Source organism: Eucyclogobius newberryi, unplaced genomic scaffold, assembly GCF_026437365.1.
Source record: "Eucyclogobius newberryi isolate DKJ021-1_F unplaced genomic scaffold, fEucNew1.0.hap1 SCAF_21, whole genome shotgun sequence".
NCBI lineage: Eukaryota > Metazoa > Chordata > Actinopteri > Gobiiformes > Gobiidae > Eucyclogobius > Eucyclogobius newberryi.
This window is the reverse complement of record NW_027315846.1, coordinates 10,252,994-10,266,484: the sequence shown is the minus strand read 5'-3', so window position 1 is coordinate 10,266,484 and position 13,491 is coordinate 10,252,994. Positions and strand designations below refer to the sequence as shown.

At 39.8% G+C, this 13,491-nt stretch overlaps 1 protein-coding gene across 4 annotated transcripts in view; it reads left to right on the top strand.

Moving 5' to 3' along the window:
• Nucleotides 1-13,491, top strand: part of loxl3b (lysyl oxidase-like 3b) — a 28,111-nt gene that overhangs the window by 4,830 nt on the left and 9,790 nt on the right. Inside the window, exons 4-10 of one of the 4 annotated variants that reach the window (XM_072458108.1) lie at nt 2,631-2,848; nt 5,857-5,922; nt 7,041-7,091; nt 7,287-7,491; nt 8,131-8,311; nt 11,335-11,489; nt 12,300-12,470. In XM_072458108.1, coding sequence (XP_072314209.1) covers nt 2,631-2,848; nt 5,857-5,922; nt 7,041-7,091; nt 7,287-7,491; nt 8,131-8,311; nt 11,335-11,489; nt 12,300-12,470 — 1,047 coding nt within the window. Of the gene's footprint in view, nt 1-2,630; nt 2,849-5,856; nt 5,923-7,040; nt 7,092-7,286; nt 7,492-8,130; nt 8,312-11,334; nt 11,490-12,299; nt 12,471-13,491 lie in introns of those variants that run through there. The other 3 variants (XM_072458109.1, XM_072458110.1, XM_072458112.1) reach the window with 3 other exon arrangements.

Below are 13,491 nucleotides of genomic sequence, written 5' to 3'. Positions count from 1 at the left end.
TATGCAGATGTTGCAGTTCTGTATACCCATGCAACAAGAGACAAAGCTGTGACACGCCTCTCTGGAGCCCTGGTGCCGGTATTTCACGGGCTCCAAAATTCTTACTATAATACTGAAAAAACCTTGCCTCACCCGCCAGCCCCGCCCACATTCTGTTCAAATGCGTAAGGGTCTGGACTCCGAGTCAGAACTAGTGAAGTCGTCGATCCTCAATTTACCCATCCAATCCCAGTCGGAGTTTTTAACGCGTCACACAGAGATACGGAAGTAGCGCTTTCTACCCCCATTCCAAAACAGTCAAGATGGCGGACCCGGCTCGTGACCCGGCTCGTGACCGAGTGTTTACTTCTGCTCTCGCTTTGGTTTGAACAATCAGGAAAGTCCGCTCTACTCGCCGTGATGAACGTGCGTTAAATGCGGTTATACGAAGGGCGTCATCGCGATTCAGGAGACATTTTCTGCGTTCGGGGACAGATAACGCGGAACACGCCTTGTTGACATGGGCTACGTAATATCCGGTTAAGCGTGTCGCGTTTTTTGCGTCACTTCTGGGTTTATGTGATTGGTTTTGTCTCTGCCCTCTAAACTCCGCCCTAGAAATTGAAATCCAGCGGTCAAGCCTCAGACCCTCAGGTTTTGTTAAGTAGTCTGTCAAAACGTGTCGGGAATGGCTGGTCAGGCAAGAAAAAAACAAAACACTGCATGTTTTTCTCACGTCAGCCAGCAGAGGGTGAACATCCATCTGTCTTTGTCACTGGTGAGATGGGGTTGAAGTATGAAGTATCTCGGCGTAATCTTCGACTCCAATTCAACTTTCAAAGACCATGTGAAGAAAATGTCCAATATTATCAGATTTAACTTGCCAAAAGCGTGTATGCACTCAATGGTTTTTAGTCATGTAACTTACTGTCTATACAAAGCAGATCTCTTTGTCCATTTAACTGAAAAGTACCAAGACCTTTTGGCGGCAGCAGCATCTGTGTAAAGCATGTTGACTTTTCAAATCAACATTTTCTAGTGTTACTGATTTCCCAGTAACTCTCCATTTCAGCTGCTGTTTATGCGAGTCGCTGAAATGTGGCGTCCAGACCTGACTCTGAAACTGAAGCCAGGATTTTTCTTTTTTTTTCCAAATAAACGGCGGTGGAAGTGAGTCACTGTGAAGCCAGCAGTGTGTGATAGTCACATTTACCACATACGAGCTCGACGTAATGCAATCAGACCCACAATGTCCCCATTACTCTGACTGTAGACTGGTATAAACGCTTTTACATGTGTTATGCTTTTTCCAGAGATTTGTGACCTAGTTACACATTGTATATTGTATTGCTTCCTTTTATATATTCAGTCCAGCCAACCACAGGTTTATGAATAATACACAGATACTAAGTCTTACTAATACTAATACTGCATCAACAATGAGGAAAATCAAATCGAATGGACAAGAAAGGGATATTTGTTTGTTTGAATGGTCTCGCTCTATATCAGAAATAGTATAAGACCACATGGCAATTCTTAAGAAACTACTTTTATATTGAGTCATTTTCCCAGAAATATTACAAATGAATACATCACTGTTTACTCATGCGGAAATACACATTTTTGTTCACCGTCATATTAAAAAAATCACAAAAAGGACATAAAACATAAGATAAGATAAGATATTCCTTTATTGTCCCACATGGGGAAATTTCATTGTTGCAACGCAGGTAGATACAGAGGAAAAGAACCGATAACTTATCGGAAGTTTAAAAACACTCAATTCAAATTTTCTAACAACAAAAACAACAAAAAAATGTTCACCAGTCATTTTGAGGACTAACCCTTCCATTAAAGGTGCACTATGTGACTTGGAGATGTTATTGGTTTGCCCTAAATCGTTCACAGAATGGCATTAAATTTGCATCATAAATTCATTTATATAACAGGTGCTTTTATCGCTCAAAGATACATTAAAAGTCACGCCTCTCCACAGAGCTGCTTGTATTTCAGAGACAAGTTTAATGTCTTACTGTGGAACATTCCGGACAAAGCAACAACACACATCCACGGAGACAAGCAGGTAGCGCAACCTCCACCAGAAAAGTTACATTAAGATAAGATAAGATATTCCTTTATTGTCCACACATGGGGAAATTTCATTGTTGCAACGCAGTTAGATACAGAGGAGAAGGACAGATAACTTATAGGAAGTTTAAAAACACTCTCAATAGAAGAACTCTTATAAACAAAAACTCTTATAAATAAAAACTCCTATAGACAAAACCTCTCATTTCCCAACAAGAGATGGAGGGGAAAAATAAATAAAGACAAAAATAAAAATAAATAAATAAAATAAATTGTGCACCTTTAACATGTGATTTAGTGTGAAAATTGGCATTGGTTGAAAAAACAGTCACAAACGTCCATTCACAAAACAGCGTATTGCAGACAACATTTAGCAGACACTTTTTGAAAAGTGAGTTCCTGTATAAGGGCTGCAGAACTGATGCAACTTTCACTTTGACCCCTCTTTTTTGCCGTCTTGAGAAATGCTAAACGAAACACAGAAGATCACTGGCGAGAGCTATGAGAGAGAGCTATGGCCAGAGAAACCAGTATTGACCACGACGTTCTCGCTGTGTGCCCAGGCCCAGGTGGACGAGCACAAGATCGAGGAGGTGCGTCTGCGTCCCGTGGTGAACATGGCGAAGAAGAAGCGTCCCATCACGGAGGGAGTGGTGGAGGTGCGCTATAAGGACGGCTGGGCGCAGGTCTGTGATGTGGGCTGGACCATCAAAAATACCCGTGTGGTCTGCGGCATGCTGGGATTCCCACACGAGAGGAAGGTCAACAAGAACTTCTACAAGTGAGTCCGGCGCTTTTCCAATGACACAACCGTCTGTGAACTGTATACTTTGTAAATACTGCGTGTGGGCTGAGGTCTTAGTTTTGACTTCCAATAGCTTGAGTTGATGTTCTAAAATGTCATGATGGAGGGTTTTGTGTAGCTTTATTATGGCAGATTCACCGATTTTGAAAGATTCAAAATCGATTCAAATGTTTTGAACCGTATTGTTTCTTAGGTGTTTATTATTGTATTGGCTCCACAAACTCGCCATGCTAATCTCAATCACGTCTTTGTGGTTGAACAATTCTGAAGCTATTGGAAAATAGTTTGATTTACTTACGCTGACAAAACTTTTGCAGTTTGTTTTCTTACAGAGATGTTAAATATAAATCAGTTCAACATAGAATTCTGATCTGTCTTCCAGCTCAATTTGAAACTGTAGTGATACTAATTTGCCTTACTCATCAATCAATGTGTATATTTTTCTCTCTTTAAATATTTTAAGCAGCACTTTAGAGTCAACAAAAGTTTTACTTTTCACATACTCAAACTACTTTCAAACTTCCAGGTTCTTTAACCTAGAAAGTTAAGTCATCCACAAAATTATACTATTACCAGTTAATGATATAATGCCAACAAAGATGTGTTAAAACATGTCTTTAAATGTTTTAGATGAGGTTTAATTATAAGACACATGTGAAATGTCTGTCAAATGTATCACAAAATTGCAAAAATACCTGATAGTTTTAATTTTCATTTATTTAATTTATTTTCTTTTTCCTCAGCTCTTTTTGTTGCATTTTTAACTATAAATCAGATACTCAATTTTGCTTTATCTTCAACACAAGTTTCACAATATTTGGTATCATGATCCTACTATTGTCAGAGTCACTATTGGTCAACTAGATTATTCAGGTAAATCGTTGCAGCCCTAATGTAAACCATCCTTTCAGGAAAGTCACAGGTAAAATTGTATATACGCATGTCGTCATTAATGTTTGTCTAAATGAGACTAAATGCTTCCTGATACGAGGCCGAGCTTATACTGCAGTTGCCAGTAAAGCTCAGTTCAGTGTTAACTCTGTGTTGACTGTTGTTGATGTTTGACATTCCTGTTGATTTAGTCAAGGAAGAAGTGACAGTTGGATCACAATGAGACACAAACAAACCTCCACAAGAAGCAGTTTAGAGAATATGTTTTGGTCTATGATTTTGTTTGAATATAGTAAGAAGGACTCTATAGTCTATATGTACCGGTCTAGTATTCATTCAGACAAGGTAGGAAGCGTCTTGAGGTGGGAGATATATTGAAAACATTTATAACATTAAAACAGTTGCTTTGGAAAAAAAGTATATATTAACCTTTATTGAACCAGGTAAACTCCTGTTGATCAAACCTCTTTTTTAAGGGCGTCTTAAGGACAAAAAGATCATAAAACCTGTTAAAAAACTTCAAAGGGTCCAAAACAAGCCTGGTTCACTGGAAAACTTACCATCTTAAACAAGATAATAAGTTAAGTGCTTGAAATAAGTAGTAGTTATCTTGTTTTAAGTATACAAACATGTTCTCCCTTGAACTGAAAAAAAAATGCTTCTACACTTGAAATAACGACATAACTTAATTTTGATGACAACCACAATTTAATGAACCCAAACGGCAAAAATCCCACACAATGCGAGGCAGAGACTTGGCTACTGTCTAGTTTAAGCCACATTTTCTCATTAAACTGTTCATTTACGCTTATTTAAGTCCTGGACAGTGGCTTGGTTTGAGTGGTGCAGAACACAGGTTGCTCTCCAGACTGATTCTCTGCAGATGTGTGACAGCAGCTGAAGAGAAGCTTGTCTTTTCTGGAAGGTTGAAGAAAAACAAACACTTTTACTGGACGTTTTGAGATTATAATCATTTAAGGATGTCACTCTCTCAAATGTGAGCTGGAGCTGTTGGTATTCACTAGCAAGGACCACACCACAACATTGAAATGTGAGAGAACGTTTATTGATAATAGTGATGATAGATCGATGATGAGTCGATGATGGATTGATGAAGAGTGGAGGAGTGGTTGAGGGAGGAGGAGTAGGAGGGTGAGGCATCGTCCTCCTCCTGAACCTCAGTCAATTTATTTTATTTTATTACATTTATGGTATTTTCATGAGGAATAATCAAAAGAAAACAATATTGAACCTGATAATCAGCACTGAGAAGGTGTATTATCCCTTTTTATTTATCCAGCCACACAAAGATTAGATTTACCTGCCCTCATATACATTAAAGGTGCACTATGTACGTTCTGGTGAGTGTTGTCTTGTTAGTAATGTTATTGCTTTGTCTGGAATGTTCCACAGTACGGCATGATTCAGTAACAAGTGATTTTAGTGCAAGAAAATACTAGAAAAACATAAATTCTTATTGTAAGCGGCTCTTCTCTCCACAGTTTTGACGTTTTATGCCATATTGTGGAGGATTCCAGGCAAAGCAATAACATTTCTAACAAGACAACATTTGCATTTCTTCAGAAAAGTTGCCTAATGCAGTTTAGGACTGGGCCATTTGACAAAACATGAATCACAATTATTTTCACAATTTGCCACTTTTTTTTATATTATTACCGGTATTATCATTAATTCATTAATATATTTCTTTTTAATTAAAAACTAATAAAAATGGCTTTCAGGATTCATTTCCTGAACATAAAGAATAGAAACATAATTTTTCCCAAAACGTAGCCCAATTTCATCCTCCAAAGTCTAAATTCTGCTCCAAACTGACCAGAACCCTTGATCAAAACATATTGTTGAAGGACTGAATCTCAATTAAAATCTCATGCTGCGCAGCCCTAATGTACTTTTAACCCCAGCGTCTGCTTCATGGACAAAAAGACGCCGCATTACATCATCCTTTGGACTCCACACTTTGCAGCACACGAGTAAATGCCCATATGTGCCGGTGTTAGTGCATGCAGTTTCCATGTTTGCCCTCGGTCTGTCACCTCCGTGTGATGAACCCGTGCGTCTCGCTGTTGCAGACGTCTCAGAAAGCGCGCCGCCGTGAAGGTGTCCAGGCCAAAGGTTAATGTTGTCTCGAACGGAAGGTACAGTGTGACTGGAAAACCCATCGTCCTGCTCCTGTCTCGCCCCCTGCCCAGCGTCTGAGCAGTCTGACAATGGGTTTCCTCTGTAGACTCGACCTGTCGCTGTAGAATGAGCCGTTTGTATAGCTTAGACTGTTGGTTCTCAAACAATATTTACGCATTTATCCTATTCACCTTATTCTGGAAGTTGCCACGGGCGCTGACATTCATTGCACTCCTTCTTCTTCCAGTTGTATTCGTTTTTAATGATCAGATACGGCGACAAATACGTTCTACACAGACTTTTGAGTAAGTGTTGACTTATTTGCGTACATGAACATTGAACACTTTGCACAAATCAACCTATTTCATCTAATATTTTCCCTATTTCTCCCTTCACATGATCAGAATTCCCAAATATGCCAAAACGATCTAAGTAGCAGTCAGAAGTAAAGGTGTGCAAGGCGTAATAAGGTGACCTGGATCTGTTTTAGAGCATTTTAAGCCGTACTTGAGGTGGTACTTGGTGAAAATGTTTGAGAATCACTGGCTTGGACTGTGATCAGCTTTCTCTTGTCTCTTCTCTTAAAGATAAACAGTGTCTTGGCGTGAGACCAATGTTTATTTCATGTCTTTTGATGTAAAATGTTTGGGAAAACTGCTTTAGATTTACAGAGTCTCGATGTTCGTGTCTTTCTCCTTCTTCTAGTTAAAGGTACATTATATGACTTTTCTGGTTGAGATTCGGCCATCTGCTTGTGACACTGGAGATGTTATTGCTTTGTCTGGAATGTACCACAGTATATTATTAAACTGATCTAACAGCACCAGCCCAAGTTACATGTCAGATCTCTGGAGAGGCAAAAATATACAGCAATAATGTTTGCTTTTCCAGGTATTTCTTCAGCAATAAAAAACACTAGTAATTATGCAAAGACACTTAAGTTTGGACATTTTCAGGCAAAGCAATGATGGACTCTCCACCAGAAAGAAATGTATGCTATTAGTTTTGTTATCTTACATTTTTCCACAAAACTCACTTTATCTTGTAGCTTTGCATTAGCTTGCTATTAGCACAGGCTTTTTGTGCCCATTTTATGTTGTGGTTTTATTTTCTAACTGTGTTGTTTACGTTGCAGACCGACACCCAAACCTAAAGTTAACTCTAAACTGGGCATTCCTGGCAAAAGGTAACGAGACGAGGAGCTTCAAGAACAAATCAAGAGCATATCATTTGCTTGCGACAAGAAAATGAACATGCTCAAAATGATTAGTATCTGTTTCAACACGACCGTCCGTCACACTATCTTTTGCAACTTCCCCAGCCAAATGGAAATGACGGAGAAAACATCAAGTCAATGACATGCGGGATGTGTATATTTCAGGTTGTATTTGGAGCGTCAGAAGAGCTACTACCACGTGCACACCGTGGCCTGCACCGGGACAGAGGTGCATCTCGCCGCCTGTCCATTCGAGTTCAACAAGCCCAACGCCACCTTCACCTGTGGCGGCTCGGCGGCGGTGGTCAGCTGCATGCCCGGCCCGCTCTTCATGCAGAACTCTGGGCTCAAGAAGAAACTCAAAACATCAGTAAAGTGCATTCATTCTTACCCATTGTCTCGGGCTCTAGGCAATTAAGACTGTTTACTAGTATGTCAATTATTACCTTTATAGTTTCTTGATAATGACAGAACGTTTTTATTCAAATATTACATACAATTTCACCCAAGCAGAGGTACTAGGTGCTTCTTATACTGGAACTACAGGCTCCCAGCAATTGAAATTAGTTACAATTTTGTCTATTTACTATTAATTTAGGGCTTGGCCTTTTCTATATGTGTTGTTTAGTTATAGTTTTGCACAAGTTTAGTTGTACATAACCATATTTTAGATCAAGTTTAGTTGTACATAACCATATTTTAGATCAGGTTTGGTGTGGATTTAGTCATGGTCACTGCAAAAGGTGTTGAAATCCAAATAGTTAGTTATTTTGAGCATGATAAACAAGTTCGAAGGCCGATTATGTCCTCAGGTCAAAGGACAGTTGCCATAATTTTGCATCCATTTGACAGTGTGAAGCAGTGTATTTGAAGAATATTTATTTACAGTTTGAAAGTTGTAATACTAATAAGGATTAAAACATATTTAAAACGTTTGTACCTCAATATCTACATTTTCGAACGTTTCAAAAACAGTCATTTATTCTATCATCCTTCCGTGTATGTCTAGACAAACGTGCGGCTGAAGGGAGGAGCGCGGGTGGGCGAGGGCCGAGTGGAGGTGCTCAAAGGCTCGGAGTGGGGCACGGTGTGTGACGACCGCTGGAACCTGCTGTCGGCCAGCGTTGTGTGTCGAGAGCTCGGCTTCGGCAGCGCCAAGGAGGCTCTGACCGGGGCGCGCATGGGACAAGGTGAAAACACACGGAAATGAACGAACCGCATGAATAATATGCACGGACACAGTGGATTTACCAGTGCAACCAGGCAATGCAGGGCTTATCTTCCTTTCTCTGTCATTATTAGTTTGTTTTGCACCTCACATTCTCTACAGTCTGTTTTTAAGCTGTTCGCAGTAGTAATTGACTCAATCGCTGTCGGCCTCCCCTCACGAGTCGCAGCAGAGAAGAAAATCATCTGCAATGAGCGTGCAACGTGCAACTACATCACAATATTACACATTTCTTATTGCCGCAAGAGCAAACAAGGATATATCATGAGCGACATGACATAGCCCATATCGTGACATGTCTAGAGTTTGTAAAATCTAATCTATGTTTTGTCACTTTGGTCTTCGAGACAAGGAGAACAGTTGAAAACTCTACAAACAGAATATAGAGAACAAAGCTACATTTATAACCAAATCTTGTACAAAAGTTTTAATTCTTGCCACAACACTTCAGAATCAGAATTAGAAAAGGTTCACAGGCTAGGAACTTGCCTTGGTGATTCGGGACATTCAACAATGAATAATAATGAAAGCAAGATATATCAAATAAGGCGTGCATCAAAGAAAAACTACCGTATTTTCCGGACTATAAGTCGAACCTTTTTTCATACTTTTGGCCGGGGTGCGACTTATACTTATATTTTTATACTCCGGAGCGACTTATATGTGATATAATTTGTTATTTTCACACTTGCAACTGCATTTCATACTCCAGTGCAAATTATAATATATATATATATATATATATATATATATATAAAATATATGTTTTTTTCTTCTCTATTATGCATTTTTTTGCTGGTCCAACTTATACTCCGGTGCGACTTATAGTCCGGAAAATATGGTATTTAAATTTACTAATAAGATAAAAAATAGACTTAGTATGTGGACAAAATGTACAGTTAAATTTACAGAAGTAGTGCAGAAGTTGAGATGACAGGAAAAATATGAATTTGATCAACTTTTCCACAAAAACAATCAGACTGACTTTTTTTTTTTTTTGCTTTCTAAATTTCGCAGCTTCACTGAATTATCACACCATTTGCGATCAGAAGTTGTACCTGCTTCGCTCTATAGTTAACATCCCATTTCCAGCTAAGATTGGCTTGTGACTCACTAACAATGAGTGGCGTGTTGCTGTCTGTTTCCATAGCCCCGACTGTCTAGAACGGGAAAGTAGGTTAATTCCACGCTGTGTAAAGTCTGAATGAATCTGAATGAACGAACCAGTGCGTAAACTGCCGTCAGAAACAGTCGGCCTCTTATACTTAACTTCTGGGAATCTGGGAAACTCGGGGTGTGGACCTTCACCTCTGTTTGAACATCTCCACCACAGAAGACGCTCCACACAAAACATGGCTCTGTGCGAGATGCGATCGCGGCACGTTTCGGGTCCGAGACATCTTCCGAACGTCATTGGAGTCGGAAATATGTGCGCCGCTGAAGGAATTCCTTTCAGTGAAGTTGCGGAGTTCAGTCGAGGTGGAGGAGGTGCGTTTGGGGAAGGACTCGAGAGTTCGGGCCAGGAATGTGCCGGTCGTGGTCACAGCTCCGTAAACATGACGGTGCAAAAACGTGCAGCGTTATGAGATGCAGTGATTTAGTAGTACTTTTCCGCTCACATTTAAGGGCTTTCACTAGTATTAGAGGGCGTGTTGTTGGAATCATAGATGTCTAGAGCTAATCCATACAGGAAGATACGTTATTGTCACCTTAATGCAGGGGTGTCCAAACTTTTTTTCACCAAGGGCCGCATTTTGAAACTTAAACGGGGCAGAGGGCCACAAACAACTTGACAATGTTGAATTTGTTGAATGACAAAGTGAATCATTCGAAATTTTGCATTTGATGTAATTGCGATGAGCCTCCACACATTTAATTATACCTAGAACATTAATATTAGGTTGGTATGACATCAAAATGCCTGAATTTTCCCAATTTCACAGTAAAAAGTACTAGTTTTTGTTGTTTGGGCCGACATAGCAGGAAGCTGGAGGGCCAACAAAAATTGATCTGAGGGCCGCATTTGGCCCCCAGGCCCTAGTTTGGACATGCCTGACTTAATGGGCTAAGTGGCTCAAATCCATTATACTCCGCATTTTCTGGACTATAAGTCGCACCAGCCAAAAAATACATAATAGAGAAGAAAAAAACATATATAAGTTGCACTGCAGTATGAAATAAGGTCGAAAATAACAAATAATATCACATATAAGTTGCTCCGGAGTATAAGTATAACTATACAAGTATAAATATTAGTATAAGTCGCACCCCGGCCAAAACTATGAAAAAAGATGCGACTTATAGGTCCCTATGGCAAGCAGGCTAACCAAGTAGGTCCTTATGACTAGCAGGCTAACCAAGTAGGACCCTAACCAAGTAGGTCCTTATGACAAGCAATCAAAGGTGTATTGTGAATGTGACCTAAAACACCAGAACAAAGTCTGCAGGAGACACACAATTGTTGAGTGATATTAAAGGTTAAGTTTAAGGTGCTTTATTGTCCCCGTTGGGAAATGTGTCCACTGTGTTTGACCCATCCTAAGATCAGCATCTTTTAATGAACATATGACCTTTTCCTGCTGAACAATTTTCGGAAATATATCAATAGTCCGGAAAATACGGTAATCCCTTTTGCTCTTGGAGAGTGGAAAGAGCTGTCTAATATGCATTTTTTTTTTTTTTTTTAGCAAACAGGTAACTTCAACACTTCAGAAATAAAGATTTAACAAAACACAAAAGTAGAATGTTTGTCCACAACTTTAATGATTTCTCTTGTCCTTTACTTGCTTTACCTACAACAATTTGTATCAAAATTGTATCTACAACTCAGTATTCACGTCATCATTGAAACTATATTCTATGACCCATGTTTGATTCACGATCTTCCATTCGGGAAACAAGATGTCAGCGAAATGGACATTGTTTATTACTGTATTGTTTGATGAAATAGGCCGTAAACAGATGTCTCTTTTTGTTCTCTTTCAGGAATGGGTCCCATCTACATGAACGAGGTGAAGTGCGCTGGGACCGAGAAGTCGATCATGAACTGTCCGTTTAAAAACATCACGTCTGAAGACTGCCAGCACATGGAGGACGCCGCCGTGCGCTGCAACGTGCCATATCTCGGCCTCGAGAATGCGGTCAGACCAGATTTATTTACTCACGTTATTATTTTGTGGAAAGATGAGAGAAAATGAAGCTGTTATTTATCATTTGACCTGACAATCTATTTTAAAATGTGTTATATTGTCCCGCCATTTTACTAACAGTCTAATAAGTTGTTACAAAATGGGTGCTACATGTACTTTTGAGAGAAACGGTGTATCGTATCGAATTTTTAAAACCAATTTCTGTTTCATTTTGGTCTTTGCCACATTAGTTTATGCCTTTTTTTATCGTTGTCCTTGAAATTCATGCTGAAGTGTGAACAGTCAAAACATAACTATATTACTCTTAATGTAATGGTTTACATGACATTTCAATAATCTGATAACTCTAGAACTCAAATAATGATCAGATTTTTGTTATCATTATTAAAAGTACATTTAGCCCCTATAGTGACTTTTATAACATTTCTTTTAAATTAGCAATACTCTGTAGTTGGGTGAAATGGCATTATAAAGATACAAATTACATGAATTGTAATTAAGGCTCTAACAAAATCAAGATATGCCATTTCACCCTCTACCAGACCCTCACAGTCGCTTTAAAGGGGGAAACAAAAACTCCACATCAGCAACATTTGGAACTTCTCTTCAAACGCCTATAATATTTCCATATCCTGTTTGAATACAGAAACATACATTACTCTCCATCAGCTTTATTGGAGATTCAGAAATGTGCTGAAGTAGTTTTATTTTATTGGCTTGCAAATATTGGCTATTCCATACGTGGAGTTTTTATGCCCCGTCAGAAGTGTCTGTTGCTAGAGTCTGACCTGCCCCTCACAGATCCGCCTCACGGGGGGCAGGACGTGGCACGAGGGGCGCGTGGAGCTGCTCCTGTCGGACGCCAACGACACCGAGAGCTGGGGCCTGGTCTGTGGAGAGGCCTGGACCAACAGAGAGGCAACTGTGGCCTGTAGGCAGCTGGGGCTCGGCTACGCTAACCAGGCTAACCAAGTAGGTCCCTATGACAAGCAGGATAACCAAGTAGATCCTTATGTCAAGCAGGCTAACCAAGTAGGTCCCTATGACAAGCAGGATAACCAAGTAGATCCTTATGTCAAGCAGGCTAACCAAGTAGGACCCTAAGACAAGCAGGCTAACCAAGTAGATCCTTATGTCAAGCAGGCTAACCAAGTAGATCCTTATGTCAAGCAGGCTAACCAAGTAGATCCTTATGTCAAGCAGGCTAACCAAGTAGATCCTTATGTCAAGCAGGCTAACCAAGTAGATCCTTATGTCAAGCAGGCTAACCAAGTAGGACCCTAAGACAAGCAGGCTAACCAAGTAGATCCTTATGTCAAGCAGGCTAACCAAGTAGGACCCTAAGACAAGCAGGCTAACCAAGTAGATCCTTATGTCAAGCAGGCTAACCAAGTAGATCCTTATGTCAAACAGGCTAACCAAGTAGGACCCTAACCAAGTAGGTCCTTATGACAACCAATCAAAGGTGTATTGTGAATGTGACCTAAAACACCTGGAACAAAGTCTGCAGGAGACACACAATTGTTGAGTGATATTAAAGGTTAAGTTTAAGGTGCAATTTATTGTCCCCGTTGGGAAATGTGTCCACTGTGTTTGACCCATCCTAAGATCAGCATCTTTTATTGAACATATGACCTTTTCCTGCTGAACAATTTTATGAACTATATCAATATGTTAAAATATTAGTGCAAACATTTTCTTCTTCTAAAAGGTGAGTACATTTCTGGTTCATTCATTAACAATTATGCATGTGTCGTCGTCGTCGTAGTAGTAGTACTAGTAGTAGTAGTAATAGTAGTTGCTTGTCTGTTTCTCGTGGCTACACCGTTGTACTCCATGTGGAAGCAGTTCTTTCTAATCAAACTCAATCGCAGCACAGAGCGGTGACCTCACGTGAAGACCTCGCTGCAGTTTCCGTCTAAAAAACACTAACCACTCTGCCGCCGCCTTAACCGCGTTTCCAGTGCGTCACCATTAGCACACAGTTACAGCC